At 38.6% G+C, this 22,627-nt stretch overlaps 1 protein-coding gene across 2 annotated transcripts in view; it reads left to right on the top strand.

Moving 5' to 3' along the window:
- Nucleotides 1-20,834, top strand: part of CXADR (CXADR cell adhesion molecule) — a 53,421-nt gene extending 32,587 nt beyond the window's left edge. Inside the window, exons 7-8 of one of the 2 annotated variants that reach the window (XM_074971384.1) lie at nucleotides 359-545; nucleotides 20,314-20,834. In XM_074971384.1, the coding sequence (XP_074827485.1) occupies nucleotides 359-545; nucleotides 20,314-20,355 (229 nt within the window). In that variant the 3' untranslated portion in view covers nucleotides 20,356-20,834. Of the gene's footprint in view, nucleotides 1-358; nucleotides 6,335-20,313 lie in introns of those variants that run through there. The other variant, XM_074971378.1, reaches the window with a different exon arrangement.
- The last annotated feature ends 1,793 nt before the right edge of the window (nucleotides 20,835-22,627 follow it).

Here is a 22,627-nt window from a genome sequence, read left to right as displayed (position 1 = left end):
TCTTAATGTTTTTTTCATAGGTAATATATTCATTATGGCTGATTAGAATTCTGCATTGACCTAAGCCAGTACATTAAGCCAGTGTGACAGCTAAGCCTATATAACCTTATACTTTTAATGTAGTATACATTAATATGCCTGTATCCTATTTTCTGATATGTTTCAATGTTTTGTTCAGCTAAAAAGGATTCTGAAAGTGGTAAATATTTGAAACACATTTTGTTTAAAGTAATGAACAGTATTAATGTTTTTGCTACTTTTATTTTTGGAATAGAAAAAAAGAGTAGACATTTTACAAATCCCTCAAAACACCAGTACATTCTTGGTTTAAACCATTTTTATTTTTAACTATTTTCAGAGAGGATGTTCCTCCTCCAAAGAGTCGTAGTTCAACAGCACACAGCTATATAGGCAGCAATCGTTCTTCCCTGGGTTCAATGTCTCCCTCCAATATGGAAGGCTATGCCAAGACTCCATATAATCAAGTACCAAGTGAAGACTTTGAACGTCGTTCTGGTCAAAACCCAAACTTTCCACCATCAAAGGTAGCTGCACCTAATCTAAGTAGAATGGGAGCTGTCCCTGTGATGATTCCAGCACAAAGCAAGGATGGGTCCATAGTATAGAATGGTGCTAATTTATGCTTTTTTTTAAATTATTCTTTACAAATATTAAAAACAAAACAAAAAACCCTTGTTCCAGCCTACATTTAAAAAGTGCACAAAATTGTCCTTGAAGAAAACGAACAGTTAGTTTGAACAGCCATCACTTTTGCTTATTAATTTTGAACTGTTATTAAAATATATTAATTGAAAGCTTCAGCAAAAGCATTTAAGTTCCTAATGAGATATGAAACAATGAAGGTATTTGAATTTTAGATGAAGAAACACCATATCAACTAGATGTGGAATTCTGAATATGAAACACAACATTGTGTATTTTTGACAGTGAAAAGACATTGCAACTGTACTCCATGAAATTAGATTTCCAGAGACTTCACCCTCAAAATTTGGAATGACTTAAATACTTTGACTCCTTGGCCATTCTGTGTTAATGGCCACAGTGGCTGAAGTACTTGAATGATCTAAATATTTTACTGAAAGTCTGTGGAAATCTTTACCTTTCGTAATGTGCTTTTTGGGGCATCTTCTGAATTGCTGAGAACTCGTATATCATGGGCTACCAGTTGCAGTTACTTGAACCCGATCAACTAATAAACTTGATTTTGGGATTAAATGCAACAAGTGGAAATGCTACAGGAGATCTTGCAAGCTTTATGAAACCCCAATTTTAAGAGAAGTGCATTTTATTATAGTCATGCCAAGCAACCCAAAACTGTTCACTGGCATTAAAGGGGCATGATCAAGTTTATACCAACTTGTTACTCATGGAACCTAGTCTTCCAAAACTTCAGATCAACTGTTGTTTTCCCATGAAAAATGGATATGTGTTTGTGGACAAATAGTTAAATTATGCAGGACAGATATTTATCTATCTTAAGATTTTCAGAACCTTGCTTTAGTTTTCTAAATCTCACTTTAGGTTTTTAAATCCATATTTTGATTCCAAAGAGGTAAGCGCACACAAACTCCATCTGGATTTAATGGGAAAAGATGAGTGCTCATCAGTTCGTAAAATCTGCCCACTTATTTTGGAAACTTATTTTTGACCCTAGTGTATATACACAGTACAACATTAGTCTGCTATTTGAGGACATTGTGTAAACAGTTTTTGTACAAAGAATTTGTAAAAGAGCTTGGTCCTCGGTGTCCCCATTAAAAACAAACCAACCTCTAAATATTGGTACCAAACACTTTAATTACATTTACTTTCTCATAACAAAAATAGAATTTCAAATAACTTCTCCTCTTCATGCACTGTGGTTATCCAAAATTGTAGATATAGAACTAAAATTCATTATTTTGTTTTGTTTTTTGTTTTTTTTAAAAAAAACCTTTCACAATTTACAAACTTTAAAAAAAAGGTTTCGAGTGTGGTTTCTGTACTAGTTTCAGACTTATTAAAGTACTGTTGATATCTTGTGATAGCTATTGGGTTGTTGTGGATAGTGTATTTGAATTTTGCATCATTTTGAGTCTTTGAAAGTAATGTTTTTCAGAACAAAGAATTTTGTAAATTTAAAATGTCAATAGTGGATACTAAACTGCCAAATATTTTTCAAACTGAAAAGGAAGATAGAGTGCAACACTGATCTTATTTAAGGTAAATGTCCGAACTGCCTGTGTGAAAGATACTAGATATATCTGTATTACAATGATGTGAGACACAAGGTTTTCTCAAGAGTTTAGGGAAGCTTTAGGTTACGGTGTCTGTTTTTTCTATAGCTGACTACATCTGTGAAATTATTCAGCTTGCTCTTAGATGTTTGTCCTAGTTATAGGTAGATACATAATTTTTTATCTGGATTATTATGTAGAGTATATAAACCCTTTTCATTCTGAATTTAGAGAATGAAGTAGATATTAAGTATTTTAGATATGTATAAAACTTTCCACATTTTGGGGCATCTTTTTTTAGATTGTAATCAGATACTGTTAGAACTAAGATACTTTTATCTTTCATATGTGCCTTTCCAATAAACTTTTATGCCTGATTGTAACTTATGTTTTTTAAAGAAGTTTCTGGTGCCTAAATTGCTTTTTCTTGAAAGGTGCTTCTTAAACATGAAGGTACAGACTTCACAACACTGTGACCTGATTTCTTCTTACATACTTTTTATATTTGTACCTCTTTCTGCCAATATTTTGGATGTGGCTTAAGTAACTCTGCATAATGTTCTGTATTTCAAAGTGCTTCAGTTTTGCTTGAACTTCTCTTTACAAGCTAGAAATGTTATGTTCCTGAAAACTGTTCACTTTCACTGTAGTACCAGATTGGATGATTAGAATTCTCACATGTGATATGTGCTACTTTGTAGTTATTTTCCAGACACATGAATACAAAAGTTTAATAATAAAAAAAAGCTTAATTTTAAGGAATGTTTGAAAGTATAGGACAGCAGTTCTTAAACTGTGGGTGGGGACCCCAAAGTGGGTCGTGACCCCAGTGGGGTTCCCAGGGCTGTCTTAGACTTGCTGGGGGCCCTGGCCAAAGCCTGAGCCCCACCACCCGGGCCAAAGTCTAAGCCCAAGCCTCACCACCCAGGCCAAATCCGAAGCCAGAGGGCTTCAACCCTGGGCAGTGGGGCTCAGGTTACAGGCACCCTGCCTGGGGCTGCAGCTTTTGGGCTTTGGCTTGCTGCCGCCCCCACCTACCCCCCGCCAGTGGGGCTTGGGCAGACTCAGGCTTCGGTCTACCACTCCTGGGGTGGTGGTGTAACTTTTGTGGTCAGAAGGGTGTTGCAGTGGAATGAAGTTTGAGAATCCCTGGTGTGGGGAATGAAGACAGTCTCTTCCCGTATCCAGTTATAAACACTGAAGAGAGATTGTCACAGTTGAATGATATATTGATACACCAAATATTTTACCTACCCCGAAAGTAAGGTGTTTATTATTTTTAAAATGCTGTTATGTCAATCTTGAAAACTGATCTGCTGTGCAAAACAGGAGGTAAAGCAGAGATTAAAAGCCAGCAGTAGGGCTAGGCAACAAGCTAACCGTCTAAAGTGCTTGATTAATCCATCTGTGGACATGTTTGTGAGATGGGCTCTCATTGCATTGTCCAATACTCCATACTCCTGTCAGGTAAACAGGAAAGATACTGAAGAACATAAATGTATTACACTAAAGCAGGTGTAGCTGCATTTGTGCATATTTAATTCCCTGTCAGCTCACAAGAAAGGAATAAGTGATAAAGTGGAAGGACAGCATGATATGCCCTCAGAATGTAGCTTTTAGGCCTTGCAGCCTTGACAATGTCTGTTTATGAAATTGCATGGAAGATAAAGTAACAGAAACTGACACTGTCCTCTGAAATACATAGGACTACCTACTTGGGATAGACTTTGCCTCAAGTACCTAACATCCAGGCCTATTGAATGGACAAATCATTATCATGAAGGCCACATTATTACTACTATAAATTTGATTAATATCACAAAATAAATATTTTAGTAAATTGTTTTTTTTTTCTTTAAATTCACACATCTAATTTATTTAAAGCAGATACCAGATTAACAATGTATTGTCTATTTAGAAGGGGAATGGATGGGACCAAATAGCTTGTCCCAGTACTCCCCCCACCTCCCAATTAGAATGTTGTTACAAATAAGACTTCTAAGGAAAACTCTTATAGGTAGCAAGGACAGCTAGTTCATTGATTAGAACACACCATCCTCAATACCTCATTCATGCAGTTTTATAGTTGAAGATAAACTTTCTTTTGTAAATATTAAATCTAAATGAACTGAAGAAATAATAACTAGTTAATTGGATGACTGAAAATTTACTTTTCCATTGTCAATGGGGCATACTCTGATTTTAGTTTGGGATGAATAAAGTGTGACAGCCTTATGTAATTTGAAAAAACACTACATTAGACCAGATATCATAAACTTCCTTTTAATATACTTTCTGAAACAGATATTTAAAGGTATTTTTGTGAGGCATTATTTTACACTGACATTTCATGAGTAAATGTTTTAGCGTTTAGTGCGTTAAAAATGCCCTGTTCCAGTTGAGCAAAATAAATACCCATCATATTTTTGTAAATGCCATTAATTGTGGTATTTTGCCTATTCAGAAATGTACAAAAGTACACATTTAATCTAATGTTGTGTAGTTGTATTGTTACTAAACAAGAGGTATGAGGACATTTAATCTGACATGTAACAATATACTAAGTGTTAAAGATGTGTTTCAAATATCTGTCTTTAAATCAGGGCTTTTCTGCAGTAAAGGAAGCCAACAGTATAGAAAATAGTTTTCATGGCAGACTTTTGTTCTTTGTACTCTTGCCAAGTAGGAGGAAAGACCACATTAGGTTCATTGTATCGCTTAACCCTACTGAAACACTGCATTAAGTGTTTGTTTATAGGGCCTTTGGGCTTTTCAATGATGAGTACATTTCAAATTAATTATAGAATCATAGAATATCAGGGTTGGAAGGGACCTCAGGAGGTCATCTAGTCCAACCCCTGCTCAAAGCAGGACCAATCCCCAACTAAATCATGCCAGCCAGGGCTTTGTCAAGCCTGACCTTAGAAACTTCTAAGGAAGGGGATTCCACCACCTCCCTAGGTAACACAGTCCAGTGTTTCACCACCCTCCTAGTGAAAGTTTTTCCTAATATCCAACCTAAACCTCCCCCACTGCAACTTGAGACCATTATTCCTTGTTCTGTCATCTGCTACCACTGAGAACAGTCTAGATCCATCCTCTTTGGAACCCCCTTTCAGGTAGTTGAAAGCAGCTATCAAATCCCCCCTCATTCGTCTTGTCTGCAGACTAAACAATCCCAGTTCCCTCAGCCTCTCCTCATAAGTCGTGTTCCAGTCCCCTAATCATTTTTGTTGCCCTCCGCTGGACACATCCACATCCTTCTTGTAGTGTGGGGCCCAAAACTGGACACAGTACTCCAGATGAGGCCTCACCAATGTTGAATAGAGGGGAATGATCACGTCCCTTGATCTGCTGGCAATGCCTCTACTTATACATCCCAAAATGCCATTGGCCTTCTTGGCAACAAGGGCACACTGTTGACTCATATCCAGCTTCTCGTCCACTGTAACCCCTAGGTCCTTTTCTGCAGAACTGCTGCCGAGCCATTCCGTCCCTAGTCTGTAGCGGTGCATGGGATTCTTCCGTCCTAAGTACCGGACTCTGCACTTGTCCTTGTTGAACCTCATCAGATTTCTTTTGGCCCAATCCTCTAATTTGTCTAGGTCTCTCTGTATCCTATCCCTACCCTCCAGCGTATCTACCTCTCCTCCCAGTTTAGTGTCATCTGCAAACTTGCTGAGGGTGCAATCCACACCATTCTCCCGATCATTTATGAAGATATTGAACAAAACCGGCCCGAGGACAGACCCTTGGGGCACTCCACTTGATACTGGCTGCCAACTAGACATGGAGCCATTGATCACTACCCGTTGAGCCCGACAATCTAACCAACTTTCTATCCACCTTATAGTCCATTCATCCAGCCCATATACTAAAGCAATACTGCCTAATGGAGTAAATGTCTGCAACTGGAAAAAGGTATTCAGTACTTCACGTGCACAAAGCATAGTATTTGATATTGGTATGAATTTCGGCATGAGGTTCTATATTTAATTTTTATGAATTTAAAGTAGAAGCATTGAAATTTGTAGGAAGTCCATTTGTTAAAAAAAAAAAAATACAAGAATGCTGTAGTTTCATGACAGACGTGTACTTTTTGAAATAAATCTGTTAGAGAAAACAGTAGTCTGTCTTTATTCTAAAGCAGAGCTTGTTTGTGTCTTTAGTTTTCTCTTCCTCTTGTACTCTTTTAAGCTTACTAATAAATGTGACTTTCCCTACCACACTTGTGCTCATCTTGTTCTTTCTTATTCCTCCTTTTGTTACCGCTTTCAAATTGAATGAAAAATAGCAGTTAAAACTGACTGGATATTTTAAACTTTTCTGTGGATATAGGCATGCACCTTCAGATTCTGTAACTTGATTACTCATTACAATATAGATTATAGCTTAGATTGATTTTTAAATTGGGTTGATTATCCATTTTCCATTGCAGGAATAAAATATTTGAATATAAAGTTGTTCCCCCAGGAACTTAACCATTATTATTGTAGATGTCCAAGTGAATGCTGTTCCTAACATTTTCCCTTTAACCAGTCAAACACATTCTGTTACAATAAGATATCTTATGGGTCGAAGTAACCCCCTCAAGTTGCTCATTTTAAGTGTTGTTTAAAGTATTTTACTAATATGTTAAATTTGGTCTGAAGCCTGTAAATGTGGCAAATTCTTAGTATATGTGTATAGATTTCTAGTGGTGTTCAGTTCCTCAAATTTTGAATTTAAAATTTTGTTGATTTCTATACATTTATATTTAAGTTAAATTTGTGTAATTAAAAATTGTTCTATGCATATGAGCACTGGATCTGTATTTATAATAGGCGTGAATACCACTAAGGGCTTAAGGAAGTAACGTACATGACTTTTTTACAATCTGAAAATACTCTGAAAAAGATACATGTCTACATATGTTAATGCATGCTTAATTAAATCTGTACAGTGCCAAGCACATTTTGAACTTTGCTTCAATATATATAATTAATGGTTGATCAATGGAGCTTAAGAAGTGAGCACACTAATGAAAAACCTGTAATGACAATGACTGTTTTCCCCATATATATAGCTGTCCTTTTCTGTCCTTCGAGTACAGAGGAGTTTTGTTTTAATATAGCCCAGAAATTAAAATAAGCAGAAAACTTAAGGCAGAATGCAAGGAAACTAAGAGATCAATGTTCTAAATCTAACAAGTTTCAATTGAGGAAAAACTGATCTGATTTTAAAATGTTCATAAACAGGCTACACAGTATGTCCCTTACCAAGTGTCATGAGCCATCTCCAAAGCGACCCAGTTTCTTCAGTTGGGGATGAGGAATACCTCTGGAAAAAGTAATGCCTGAAAGGAGGACCAATCAGAAAAAAGGTCAAGTGAGATTAACAATTATAGAATACATATCCTGCAATAGAAATGAAAGACTGCTGACACTCATTTAACAATCTGGATCAAATGGTTTCCCTCAACCTAGAAGGAAGAGGGAGCAATCGCCGCTTACTAGATTTTTTTTTTTTTTCCTGACCAGCTGCACTTCCTTCACTCTGAATGCTGTGTTATTGTCAGTTAATCTTCTGCCTAAGCTCCGGGCAAACACCTTCTAGTTCTTTAAAGCAAGCAGTGACGTGGACAGGCAGAAGATGCATAGGTACAGTAGTGCCCAAATTTCTTCAGTGGCAATTGTGATGTCCATTTTTGCTCTTCCTTGAGACAGAGTACAGCAGGCCCAAACTTAGTCTGCTTCCCCTTTGAACATAAAGACCTTTTCCATGTCAGTGGAAGCAGCCTTGAAATTTCTGGGTATCCTTGCTTCTCTGTTTTGGTGACTAATGCATCCCCCTCCGCCTGAGTCCTCACTGGGCAGCCAATGTTAGAAGCTGAAACTTGCATTCCTCTTCCCCTTTCAGGACAGGCAGTCTTTCATAAGATCACCTGAGCTATGCTATGTTTTACTTTCCCCCCGGGCGGCGTCCCACCTCACCCTCCCCTAGTCCAGTTTTCATCACTCCCTTCCCAGTGACATAGCCAGGTGGAGAAACCAGGGGGAGCGGAGATTTAAAAAAAAAAAAAAAAAAAAAGTGCCACCCGCTAGTACTCACCCGGTGACGCTCCAGGTCTTCAGCAGCACTTCGGTGTTGGGTCCTTCAGTCGCACTGCCCGCTGCCCTGCTCCCCCTTAGCTATGCTACTGCCCTTCCCCACTTCAGGACTTCAAGGGGAGAGGGTGGAGTCCAGACCCACTACAGCTAGATGGCTAAAAGTCCTGTGTTGCCACGTAAACGTAGTCTTCTTCCCCTGAGCCATTTATAGCCCACTGTACTAGAACTATGACCTATCCCGTGAGCTGAAAGGAAAAGGGCTTCAGCAAGGGACTTGTGTAAAGCTGCCAAATGATGATCCTTAGGTACCTATATGCCACTATAGATTTGTTGTGTCAGCTTTGGCAGATACTGTCCTTAGAAGGAGCATCTTGACCAGCTATTTTTCCACCAGAACTAGGAAGTCAGTGTGCACTCTTTATATCTGATTGATCCAGATTGTCAAATAAGTAGGAACAGAAAGAAATTCTGTACTGGTAAATTGGGTTTTTGTGAAGAAGCATTTGACTGTTTGGGATTCTTCCAGACCTTAATTACATTAGTGCTGATAATTAATTAGTTGTTAGACTTGCTATTTTAGAAAACATTTTAGTCACTTTAGGTTTGCCCGTATCTAATTGTTTCCATAAGCATCTTTAAAGGCTAGGGAATAATCCACCTAAAGAAAGTGTACAAAAGCAGCCTGTAGATAGTGTCGCTGAGTAAGGAGGATAAGCTGTTGGAAGTTGATTGATCACTAGCAAGTTCAAAGAGGAAAGCCCAATGGTCTAGAGACTGCCAGCTACCTTGTGGCAGAAACTTGAATTACAAGAAGGGAAAATCCTCACTTTCTAGGAAAAGCAGGAGTTCAATAAAGGAAAAAATAGAAATTTATACATGCCAGAAGCTCTGATTTTTCCAAAAATTTATTTATTTTTAATTTATATAACATACTTAGAACTCTAAGTTAAATCAAAATTGGCACAGGCTCTGCTAAAACAAACTGCAAACTCCCTAGCAAAGAATACCACCACCACACTCCCATTCTCATAAACTAATTCTTTGTGCAAAAGTCTGTCTAAATAGACAAGGTTTTCTGGATACCTCAATTAGGATCCATCAACCAGTGAGTGAAATAAATTCTGTGACAAAATCCCTGCTTCCAGCCTTGTATGCACAAATCTAGTAAGTGCCACCTCTACTTATATCAGTTATGTTGGGATGGAAAAGTAGGAGAAATATATTCAGGGCTAAAATGTATAATATTTTATGAATCTCCAGCCAACAATATTAAAGCACAACATTACTGGAGTTCAGTGACAGCAACCACTAACTGGACCTGAGTGTTGTGTGGAACAGATTAATAAACTAAATCTCAAGGTTGGATACATTCGAACAAAGTAAGAACCTTTTATGCAAACTGTCTTAAGAAATTGGTAGAACAGTTTCAGAACATTAGTGTATCCACTAAATTTGAATGATGTCAAGACCATTAAGGCCATGTCTACACTACCCGCCGGATAGGCAGGTAGTGATCAATCAGGGATCGATTTATCGTGTCTACTGTAGACACGATAAATCGATCCCCGATTGCTCTGCTGTCGACTCTGGAACTCCACCAGGGCAAGAGGCGGAAGCGGAGTCGACAGGGGAGCGGCAGCCGTAGATCCCGCGCCACGAGGATGTGAAGTAAGTGATTCTAAGTCTATCTAAGATACGTCTACTTCAGCTACGCTATTCTCGTAGCTGAAGTTGCGTATCTTAGATCGATCCCCCCCTAATGTAGACCAGGCCTAAGATGATGTTTCTGTCAGCATAGTAACATCGCCTTCCCAAATGACATTGTCTATGGCAACAGAAGCACTGTTCTTTGAGCATAGCTATGTCTACAGTGGGGATTTTGCTTGGATAGGTTTGCCAGCCAGAACTGTGGTTTGTTTTTTTCACACCCAGGACCAATATCGCTATGCTGACAAAACATTGTAGAGTAGAACTGGCCTGACACTTATCCCAGATCTTCATCTCCACTATACAAACTGCTAGTGCCTGAGAAAACGGAACTGGGCCAGTGTCACTAGTTTCATAGTCAAACCTGATGGTAGATAAATACCAGGACCCATTCCAAAGTGTGCACTTGTCAAGATATAATTTTATTTATCTGCTCTCTAATTACTATGGTTTCAATTTACCACCAGTCTAGCTCAGGTGGGAATTGAGCGACTTAACACAGAAATTGTACGAGATGCGGCTAATAACTAAACTGAATTTTGACTTAAACAAGATGACATCTTTGGGACACAGCTGGTGGTTTGCGGAGCGCTGTCAAGAGCTTATGTTGTGGCTGCCAGCACTATACATTTTATGTGAGTAAATAGGATGCCCTTTCCCATCACTTGTAATCCCATAACTGCTGAAAGCAGAAATATTTCTTCCAGAATATAAAATAACCTAGTAATATGATGCAAAAGCTTGGTTTTAAAATATATTCATGTGTATGCCCTTTATCGATGCACTATGGTTTTCCTTCAATAAAAATAGAAAGGCGGCAGTCTGAGATGAACCACTGTGAATGTAAAACAGCAAGGATGAAATCACCCATTTTAAATTTAAAAAAAAAAAAAGGGGGGAGTACTAATGAGCCAAAGCCAAAGGGGGTACTAATGGCCACTTCTGAACTGGTACCCCTGTTGATCTACTGACTATCGCAAAGTGTTGCTTTGTCCATCCTCAGTTAAAGATTGGGAGGGTGGCAACAGTATGTATTAATACACCAGGATGTCTCAAAGCTAGGAAACTGTGATCTTGAATGTATGTTAGTAATGTTTAAAGGTAACCTGCAAAGAGGGAGGGTCATGGAAATTGGACTTGTTTGAGCAGATGGGTAATATAGAAGGCTATTGGATGCTCAGGCAACAGAGGAAAGATATTGAACAGGTATCCTCCAGACAAGCATTCCCAACCATTCATAACATCCTCTGCAGATGTACCTATAATCTGTAATACATACTGCTCATGTCTCTAAAGCTCTGTAACTTCTATTAATCATTTACAAACAGAACCTTAATATAAAGTATGACCACATTATAAAAAAAATTGGGTTGTTTTTATTTTTGTTTGTATTTTGTTCCTCTGATATTTTAAAAAGCTCTTTTCAGAGAAAAAATTAACTAGTGCTGAACTTCATGCTGGTGGCCTCCTGCACCTATCCAGAGTCCCACTGACTCCACTGGGACTCCACTCAGGCACTAGTGTCTGTCTGCCTGCCTGCAAAACAAGTTATGGGATTGGAGCCTACCTATACATGGAGTGCTCTGAGATCCCTTTAGCAAATTGAATAAATAGATTTTTCCCTCCACGGACTTATTTCAGTTATGCCAGTTGTGTTACCTTAACTATAGTATGTATGCAGTGTAGTTGCAGCTGTGTCAGTCCCCGGAGATTAGAGAGACCAGTTGGGTTTGGTAGTATCTTTTATTGGACCAACTTCTGTTGGTGAGAGAGACATGCTTTCCAGCCACACACAGCTGCCCTTCAGGTCTGGTGTAATGTGTTTGTCGGGCCAAAGGTGAGAGTTGTAACCCTTTGTCAAGGGGGTCTCTGTATCAGAGCCTGACCCCTATAGAACAGGGGGGGAGACAACTCTGCCCAGATGTGAAGAAGAGCTGTGTGTGTGGCTCGAAAGTTTGTCTCTCACCAACGGAAGTTGGTCCAATAAAAGATCTTCCCTCACCTCCCTTGTATCTATAGTATGTATGACATTTTCAGCCAGAACCATGTTTTTTCAAGCCCAGTGTCCCTTTAAAGTATAAGTAATATAAATTAGAATGGTCATTAAATACCATGTGAAATTTTATAGTATCGGAACATTTTAAATAGTTCGTAAATAGGTTGCAACATTTTTGCTTCCAACTGAGTTACCTACAGATGTATTCACAGGCAGGTAGAGGAAGTGTTCTGGAGATTATAAACTAGCCTTCTTTATTCTACTGGCATTGGATCACAATGCTCTGTCTGACTAGACTGATTTAGCACTATATAACAATTGTCTTGATTTTTAAATAATTGTATTAAGCTGGACAGTGTTTGACAATAAAACAATTTATTTCTGTGTAGTCATTCATAGTATAGTATGACATAAAAAAACCCTCTTAAAATGATTATACTGATTATTTTAAAAATGAATGGTTATCATGTGAATGTCTAAATTATTCATTATTTCTGCACATTCACCAAAACATTAGTGTGTGTGCCTATAAACAATAAGACAAAAATGATTGATTAAGCAGAACTTTCAGGACCTGATCTGAAGTCTATGGAAAGAGTCCCTTCTGCCTTCAGTGGGCTTTGGATCAGGCCCTTTACTTGGTACCTTAATAACTTTTATAATTCACAATTCCCTATGTACAGTTAAAAAAAAAAAAAAAAAAGGTAAAATAAAAAAATGAGAACGTTAGTCAAAACCAGGTAAAAAGAAGACATCCTGAAAAATGCTACAATCTGAAATAATCCCTCCTCCCACCCCCCCCCCCCATATGTTAAAACATCACAGTGCTTGAAATTGAAACATGCTAATATGAAATATGGTTTGGTAAGAGAATATTGGATGCCCTCTTGTGGCCAACGATTTCTGATTGTCTTAATTTTTTTTTAACAGTGCTTCACCCATACCCCAGTGACTGAAACATACCACACATTTGCTTATGACTTGCTGTGATTTGTTAATTAATAGTAAATCATTTTAAATATTATGTGCTCTATAGTAAAGCAAAAAAGAATTTAGCTTAACTTCTCGGATTCCAGAAAATTAGATATCCTACTGAAAATTACAATCCTGAAAAACAAAAATGAAAAAATAAAGTAAAAATTCTATTGTAATTCATGTCAATTGCAAGAGCAATAAGTTGACCCTTCTGCATAAACTCTGGAAGGAAAGCTGAATTATATGAAGGTAATGTAAAGAAAATGTACAGCTTGGTGTATAAACTTTCTTTTTTGGTCAGGTTTAACTGTTTTAAGAACTAGTTACAGACTTTTTAAACTTAGGAAGCCTTTAGGCAGGTGTGCACCATACCATTACATAAAATATTTGGAAATATAAATTAAGGAGTTACAATGAAAAAATAGTTCTGAAAAGCACATAAGTTGACTGTGTGGGTGTAAATATAATAAGGATCTTATTAAAGTTAAACCTGAATTTAACTGAAAACTGATTAACTCCAAGAGAGCGGCTCTATGCTTTTATATTGAAGAAATGTACTACACTAAGACATTGAAATATCAGCTGTCCTCAATGCAGCTGAAGCCATCTAAGGTCCGTGGAAATGTTTCCTGGTTCACTGCTCTTCCAGGGGAGATGTAAATTCCTAAGACAGGTCTTAATGTATCTGATGAAATGGCTGTACTTAAGAAAATGAAAGTACATTTTTCTTGTATTGCGACAGTAGTGTCTGATCATGCCAGATCTCTCTCTCCGTTTACAGAGACATCAAGGCTGCACATTTTCAACAACATTTTTTTTTTTTAAAGATGAGAGGGTGAAGCTGTCTAGTTAGCTGAGAAACTGACAATAGATTCCAATTAGTTAATTTGTAAATCTTAAAGATAGGTATCACTTGGAGTAAATTCATTTCCTTGTATTTCTTGTATGCTTATCCCTTGCATTGATCAGGACTGAATACGTATGTAATATCATACATCAAAGGATTTTTTTTAGCACATTTAAGCTGTGTGTCTTATGAAATATATGTATCTGTAAAAGGCATGGAAATGCTCTTTTTTTTAAACTGGCATTTGTCATAAAATCCCCTAGAATTTTTTGCTGCTAAGGTCAAGAATTGGAAAAAAACTCATGCCTTTCCCCCACTTGCTGGCTGGCTGAATTTCCATTATTCCCCTGTGTTTGGTTATATCTGGTTAGTGTAGGAGTTTAGTCAGCACTCGGAACAGGCATAAGGGGTAACTTACTGACAATGAAAATGGAATTCAGCGTGCACATGAATTTTGGTCAGACAGCATCCTATATCTTTGTTAAGCGACTTTAATACCTACCTTGCGTTTCAGTCCGGCAATTCGGTAGGCAAATGGGAGACTGTTGTAACTGCATGGAGCCCCACTGAAATCAATGAAGCTCTGCGTAGGGACAGCAGAGTGCTTGTGCGCAATGGATTCCATATTCTGAAATCCCACCTCATACTCAATATCTGATCAATATGCTCTTGAGAGACATAACGATACCACATAAGGTCTGGGTTTTTTCAATTGTTTTTAGTCCCACAAAGCTTCCAAAATGCTTTGATTTAAGCTAGCTGTAAATTTGTTATATAAATATTCATCACTATGAATGCTGGTTCAGATTTGTAGAGTTATTAAGGTTAGAAGGGACTGTTTAGCCTGACCTGTATGTCACAGGGCATTACTTTTTACAGAGTTAGCTCCGTATTGAGCTCAATAACTCGCGTTTGACAAAAGCATAAATTGTGTTTTGGCTGAACATATCTTGCAGATATATTCCAGAACACTGATGAACATGTTGAATAGTATCAGGCTCAGTGCCAAGTCCTGCAAAAACCCCATTAGAAACATCCCCACTTGATGATGATTCCCCATTGATTACTACATTTTGAGATCTGTCATTTTAGTCCATTTAACATGTATTTTATTGATATTGTATAGTGCCAATTTTTAAATCAATGTCATGCAGTATACTAAGTCCAAGTATTATAGCCTACACAGTTATCTTTGTCAACCAAACGGATAATCTCACCAAAGAAGGTGAAATCATGATTGTTTGACTAACTTTTTTCACAAAAACATGTTGATCAGCATTAATTATACTCCTGTTCTTTAGTTCTTTATCAATTGAATCGTGTATCAGCTTTTCCATCGTTTTGCCCAGGACTGACGTCAGGCTAACTGGCCTATATATCAGTACAATATTAGCACACTTCTAGTCTTCTGAAATTTCCCTGATATTCCAAGATTTATTAAAAATTAATACCAGCGGACCAGAGATCTCCTCAGCCAACTCATTTAGGATTCTTTATGCAAGTTATTCAAAAATGTTTATCCCCACTACACATTGCATAACATTGTCCTTAGTTACTAATGGACTGGAAAGTATTTCTTTATCATATGCAATACCAGTACATCATCCTTCTTTCCAAATACAAAACTGAAATATTAATTGAACCACTTCTGCCTTTTCTGCATCACTATTTAACAGTTTTGCCATTCCATTTAGTAATGGTCCTACCCCGTTACTGTGATTTCTTTTGTTCCTAATATACTGTACAAATAAACTCCTTCTTTGAGTGCCATTCCCTATGTGTATTCCACTGAGGATACGAATGTGCCTGAGACCAGAAGATTCTTGCTACTGGAGTCTATTGGTCCATACCTGCACTCTTTCTGACTGACCGTCTCCCCAGTCCCTTCTTACTGCCACATGGTCTGGGATGGAGCCCTCCAGTGTTCACAACTGATCCTTGACTCTGTTTTTGTAAGTATTATATAAAAATTATATAAAAATCTATAAATATTGGAGAACTGTCTACAAAATTTGATAAAACTTCCTTAGTAAATTAATGCCCCTCGCCCCACCTTTGCTCCTTCCCTGCTTTCCCAGTCAGAGATGAGCACCAGAGGTGCCTGTACTGTCTTGGAGAAGCTCATATCTCCATTCAGTGCAGTATCAGCCACTCCTTTTTGTCTCAAACCTGTCAAGCTGGGGAGTTCAGGCTTTGGAAACACTACATGGAGGAGGCTATGAGTCCCCAGTCAGATCCAGGCTAGGCAGACGCTTGTGCAATGGTCTGAGGAGTCAAGGAGCACACTGGCCAGCACTGTTTCCCCAAGGAAATAAAGTTCCCTGTGGAAGATTTGCTCTTCGAGGGAAACAACTTATCAATCTTTTGACTGAACAAGGCATTGCACTCATTAAAATACTAAAGGGCAACCCTCGGTTCCTTGGGGATATACACCTCAGCTGCCAAGAGGAAGTACATGAGGCAACCTTTCTTTCACCAGAGAGCTTATTGAACTGCTGCAAAAGTGTCAGAGGATGCAACAAAATAAACATAATGCTCCTTTTACCTCTTCTTTCCAGGGGCAACACCTGCCGAGAAGTCTTTTTGATAGGATCTGTGAGAATCACTAACATACCCAGTCTTTTTGATAGGATCTGTGAGAATCCCTAACCTACCCAGGTGCCAGGTCCTCCCAAGATCTGATTTGGTGGCTGCCTAGCCCAGTTTTCTCATATATGATGGATGATTACGGACAAATAGATTCCTGATACTATTCACTTTGGTTGTACCATAGAGTTCCCCTCTTCCCTTCCAAAACCCCCTTTCTCATTCCTTTCCAAGGATTGCTCTCATGAAAGGATACTCTTACAGGAGATAGACTCCCTACTTCTACAGGGACCCAAAGAACCTGTACCCTAATGCTGAGGTGGAAAAGGATTTTATTCCAAATATTTTTCGATTCCCTAAGAAGAAGGGAGGATGGAGATGACACTTCAATGTCTGTATCCTAAAATTACAATTCAGGATGGTCACCCTGGTATTGATAATCCCATCCCTAAACAGACAGAAATGGTAAATGGATCTTGACCTGAAGGATGATTCCAGCTGTACTCTCTACAAGCTTGGCTTTGATCAGTATATGTATCAGGCACAATATAGAAAAAATAGTTCTGTTCGCTCCTACAGTGTGAGACTCTAGCTTAGGGGACAGGACAGGGAACGTGTGTGTAAAGTCCCCATTTGCTGCACCTCCTTAGAAGTTGTTAATTACAGATGTCTCCCTTGTAGGCTAGGGCATTCATCCGGCCAAACACAGCTTTACACTTTTCTGGGTTTTTTTCCAAATAAATTTCATTCATAATTTTTCTCATCTTCAGGAAATTAGCCTTTCTGAAGTGCCAAGTATATATATATATATATATATATATATATATATATAACTGATTGGGACTGTCCCTTGTTTGTCCATATTGAATGTAATCGGGTCATTATTGCTTGTCACTGGGCAACCAATAACTTAGAGGTCAGTGATTAATTCATCTTTATCTGTCATTATGAGGTCCAGAATAGCATTACCTTCTGTTGGTTGCAGAACTGTTTGTGTTAGAAAATTATTTATAATTTTTAGAAACTCTGATTTACTACTGGCTGCATGAGACCACCTGTTTTTCCTGAATTGAAGTCCCATGTTAGTTGTTGATTTTGTTGCCTTGGGATGAAGAGACATTTCTTTTATTATCCTTTGTTTGCTAAAGAGATTTACTAGCAGAGGAAGGATAAACTGAGGAAAATAAAACCTGAGTTCAGGATTGACAGTACTTTGGACAGATTAATATGAACTGGAAAAATTGGAATGTACCCAGTGAAAACCCAGATTTGAATAACAGATCATTGCTCCTCCAAATGTCTGAGAAGATATGTGATTTGTTTTGTTTTATTTTATTTTTTGGATGTCAGATAAATACATCTTCTGGTGAAAGCTGCCCTTTTGGGGCAAGTATCATCTGCATGGGAAGCATGGGTGGGAACAAAGGGCCTAATTTAGACTGGTAAAAATAGGTGTCATTCTTCTTCAGTCAATGGAGTTTGCACTTGTTGACATCAGAGCTCAATTTAGCTCAATACTTTTTCCAGCCCAGCCTTTTCATCATGAATATTCTGACAATTACAGTGCGCTACATAACAGAGGTTTTCTAAAATTGGGGGAATATCTTGTTAACTTGCCCTATATTTGCTCATATAAGGAGTGGGGACAGAGCATTCCTGACAGAGGCCCTCAACTCTGGAATCTACGTCCCTACCCTGTTGTTTGACAGAAGCGAAGTTTGACCTTGTGGCAGTCGTTGTCTTTGTGGCACAGGAGAAGGAAGATTATTTTTTGTTGGGAAGTGTTCTTTCATTATCTTATTATTTTATTACTTATTTGAACTATGGTAGCACCTAGAGGCCTCAAGTAGGAGCAGAGTCTCATTGTGCTAGGTGTTGTATAAAAAAAGTAAAAAGACGGTCCCTGCCCCAAAAAGTTTACAATCTATTTAAAAGAAAATGAAAAAAAAATGGGTGTAACAATCATGTTTTTGCATTTATTTTTGTATTGTTTTTGTTCCTGTGGTCACAGGTATGGGGATGCACATGCTACATGGAGTAATACATAGATCAATATGTTTGAGCAGGGACAGTCTTTCTGTTCTCTGTACAGTGGCAAGTACAGTGGGGATTCAAATAAATACTGCTACTACAATAAAAGAAGCACATATGATGCTAATCTTCCAAAATGATGGGGGGAGGGGAAAGGGATGAAACAAATGATCCTGACTATTACTGCTTTATGGTGCCGCTAACTTTAACCCGTACTAAATTAAAGGGATAAATAATAAAGACAAAAATCTAGATGGACAAGCATTAACCTGAAAGGGTTTATGAAGAATGACAGATCAAGCTAGATTTTTTGCAGCTAGATTTACAAAACTAGTAGGCAGATGGTCTAAAGTAAATGCGGTTATCAATAATCACTTTTACAGGGATTGAGTAGCTGGAGTATTTTACACAAAGGCTAATGCTAATCAGCAGTGTGTCAAGTTATAAGGAAGTGTCTATAGGAAGTGACAGCGTGCAGTGTTACAAGAGTTCCAGTCTGAGTCAACATCTTAATTAATGATCTGGAAGAGAAAATAAATAGTGTGCTAATTACATTCATAAATACTGTCTAATTGAGGCATGGTATGAACAGTAGTGAAGAATGAGAAATAATACAAAGGCACATAATAAGTTTGGAAATAGGGTTAGACAATAACAAAATGAAATGCTTCCTGGACAGTTGCAAGCTTCCATGATATACTAATTAGGAAAAGAGATTTTCTGTATATTATTGGAAATGAGTTGTGCTGAAATACAGCAAGGGGTGATAGCAGACAGTATGTAAAATGTATATGATCTTTCAGCTCAATGTGGTGGCCAAAAAAAGGAAATGTAGTTTTGAGTTGTGTCCTTGAACAGCAATTTGTGTATCATGTCACAAAGAAGGGAGGTTATAGTTCCTCTTTATACATCGTTAGGGAGATGAGTACTGGAATATTCTATTTAGTTTTGAGTACCTCAGTACCAGGAAGATAAGGTGCTCAGAAGGCGGGGGTCGTGGGGTGATGGAAGGATCAATCGACTGGAAGGGCTGATTTACAAAGGAACATTAAGAATGCAAAATAAATATGACTAAATAGCCAGTTGCATTGGGAAGGGATTTGATAACTAAGTACTTAAAAGTTGTAAACACAAAAGAGGAAAAATTAATTGTAGGGTGAAACAACTGGTAACTAGGTGTGATGGGATGAAATTAAGGAAAGCACATGTTAAGTTGAATTTCACAAAAAATATCTTCATAATAGTGATGGTGGGAGACGCCTTGCTTGCGATTTTAAACTAGACCAGATAAATACTTGAAAATATGCTGTAGATAACTTTACAATAGCTGATGGATGAACTAAGGAGTCTGATCTTATAGGCATAGAAAGCACTGGCAAAATTCTGTTGACTTCAGTGGGAGCAGGTTCTAGATCAGGGGTGCACAAACTACGTCCTGCGGGCCAGATCCTGCCCGCCAGCTGTTTTAATCCAGCCCTCGAGCTCTCGCTGGGGAGTGAGGTCTGGGGCTTGCTCCGCTCCGGCCCTCCAGCTGGGGAGCGTGGCCCCTCTCCGTGTCCTATGCGTAGAGGCAGCCAGGGGCCTCTGCTCTGCACACTGCCCCCAACCCAAGCACTGTCCCTGCAGCTCCCATTGGCTGGGAGTGCCTGCGACAGCTCATTTCTATTCTAACATATTAATATTGGGACTTACTCGCCACTTCATTACCCTATTTTAATGTAGGAGTAACTCCATTGATTTCAGTCCTCATAATCTGCATGAACCTAGTAGTGGTTATCTTATTTACTTAAGTAATGATCAAATATCAGCACCTCATATAGATTAATGGTATTCTCTTTTTTATAGTATGACCTCGCATACAAGATTCATGATATAACAGTGGTATAAACATGAAGAAACAGGCTGTATTTCCCCATGAATTTCAACTATGGAGAAACTGAAGTATATTATGAAATGAAGTACTGTTTGTTTCATCTTTACCTATTTTCACTTTAGAGTCAAGATTACAAACTAGACTCTGTTCAGTTTTACGGGTAGCATTTTCTTTTAATCTCACCTACCTATCTATGTTGCAAAGTTTACAATGTGACTGTTAAAGGATTTTTCTCCACTAGTTCTAGGTTTTAAAGAATTAAAAAATAAAAAAACCCTTTGATAATATGAAGATAGCCATGCCTCTGGGTACATGTAAAACCTCATGATGAAGTTGACAGAAATCAACTCAGGTGGCAAAAAAATGTAGCATGTTATGCAATTTGGTGTTGAAATTATTTCAGTCCAATCACAAAGAAATTAATGTGATTTTAAGTTTTGAGTTAGACTGAATTTTGTTTACAACTAGTTAATTGCCTTATTTCTTTGATAGGAAGGTGCCTTGCATACTGTATATTTAAATGTTGTGATAATATTGTCTTTTAATACTGTTATAAAAATGATTTCTATAAACATTTCTTTAAAAACACTTTGCTATATTGTATTCCTAGACTGTAAATCTTGTAACATATATTTAATAAAACATTACATTATAATGTGTATAGTGCATATATCAAAATCTGGTAAAATATATGCTGCAATAAGTGATGTCAGTTTGACCCTATCTTTGCTTTTCATCATTTTAACATAGAAAAGAGGGGCAAAGAATATGTAAATAGTAATGGAATTGTTTAAACAAAGAAATGTACATACATTATCTTAGATTCTCCTGTGTGTTAAGATGGCTTTGTACAGTTCTGACAGTGCAAAGTGGCCATAAATCTGGTGCAGATGGCTATGGGATAATCACCCCAGCACAGGCAGATCTTCTGGTGGCAGACAGCAAATCTACCCACTATGTAGCTGGCATCAAGACTGTGGCCTGGAGAAAGAAGGCATGGTGGGATGGAGGGTTCCAGTGCCCCAGTAATCCCCAAACATTGGAGTGGCTCCTTGTTACCATACATAATCTGCATAAATTAAAGCAGCCTGAAGGACGAGACCAGGCATCAACAACATTTGGCATGCAGCCTGCCAGGGTAAGCCCCCTGGCGGGCCGGGCCGGTTTGTTTACCTGCTGCTTCCGCAGGTTAGGCCAATCGCGGCTCTCAGTGGCTGTGGTTCGTCACTCCAGGCCAATGGGGGCTGCGGAAAGCGGCGTGGGCCAAGGGATATTCTGGCTGCCACTTCCCGCAGCCCCCATTGGCCTGCAGCGGTGAACCGCCACCCGTGGGAGCCGCGATCGGCGAAACCTGCGGATGCAGCAGGTAGACAAACCGGCCCGCCCCGCCAGGGGGCTTACCCTGGTGGGCCGTGTGCCAAATGTTGCTGATCCCTGGACTAGACTGACATGCAGTGGCCTACTGTTAAGGGAGCACAATTGTCTTAAAGCCGTTTTGTGCACACACAGAGAGACTCCTGAGGTACGCTGTGTGCTCATCAGTGACTGTTGAAGATCTCATTTGATTGTTGGGTTAGTGAATCAGTGTGAGGTAATGTGTTTGTATTATTTAAGGCTTAATGCAGTGATTTCTACCATGCTCTCTCTCTCTGAAGGTACCCATGTAATTTGATGATACAGGCTGTTATTCCTTCCCTGATGATGGTAACCACTGAAAGTCAAGAGTGCTAGTTGATAGATTTGTGCTATTCTGATTTTTTTTTTTGGCTAGGATTACACACCAAAGTAGACCAAAATATAAAATCTGACACTTGAGAGAGAGATGTATATATGTGCTTTAATTAATGAGCATGAAAAACTAACCAATATTCCATAATCAGCTTTTTAAAGTAAACATACACACACACAATCCAGTGGTATAGCCCCTGTACTCACAGCAAATGGTAACTGGCTGCTCACAGAGAAAGGCAAGATTCTCTCTCGCTGGGCAGAGCACTGATAGTCTCCTGAACTGTCAATCCACTATGTCCAATGAAGCCATTGACTCACTCCCACTGTTTTCTGTCCTGGAGGAGCTGGTGTTGTATCCTTCTTTAGGCGAGATTACTAAGACCAACGAACAGCTGTCCCGGGGCAAGCCTCCGGACTCCCAGAGCATGCCATTTGAAGTATACAACTGTGGAGGTGCCCACCTGGTCAGGAAACTCATCTGCCTTTTCAAGACTATATGGGAACAGGGTACCATGCCCCAGGAGTATAAGGCTGCTTTCATAGTCCATCTGTACA

This window comes from Natator depressus, chromosome 1, assembly GCF_965152275.1.
Source record: "Natator depressus isolate rNatDep1 chromosome 1, rNatDep2.hap1, whole genome shotgun sequence".
Classification (NCBI taxonomy): domain Eukaryota; kingdom Metazoa; phylum Chordata; order Testudines; family Cheloniidae; genus Natator; species Natator depressus.
This window is presented reverse-complemented; position numbering and strand designations above follow the sequence as displayed.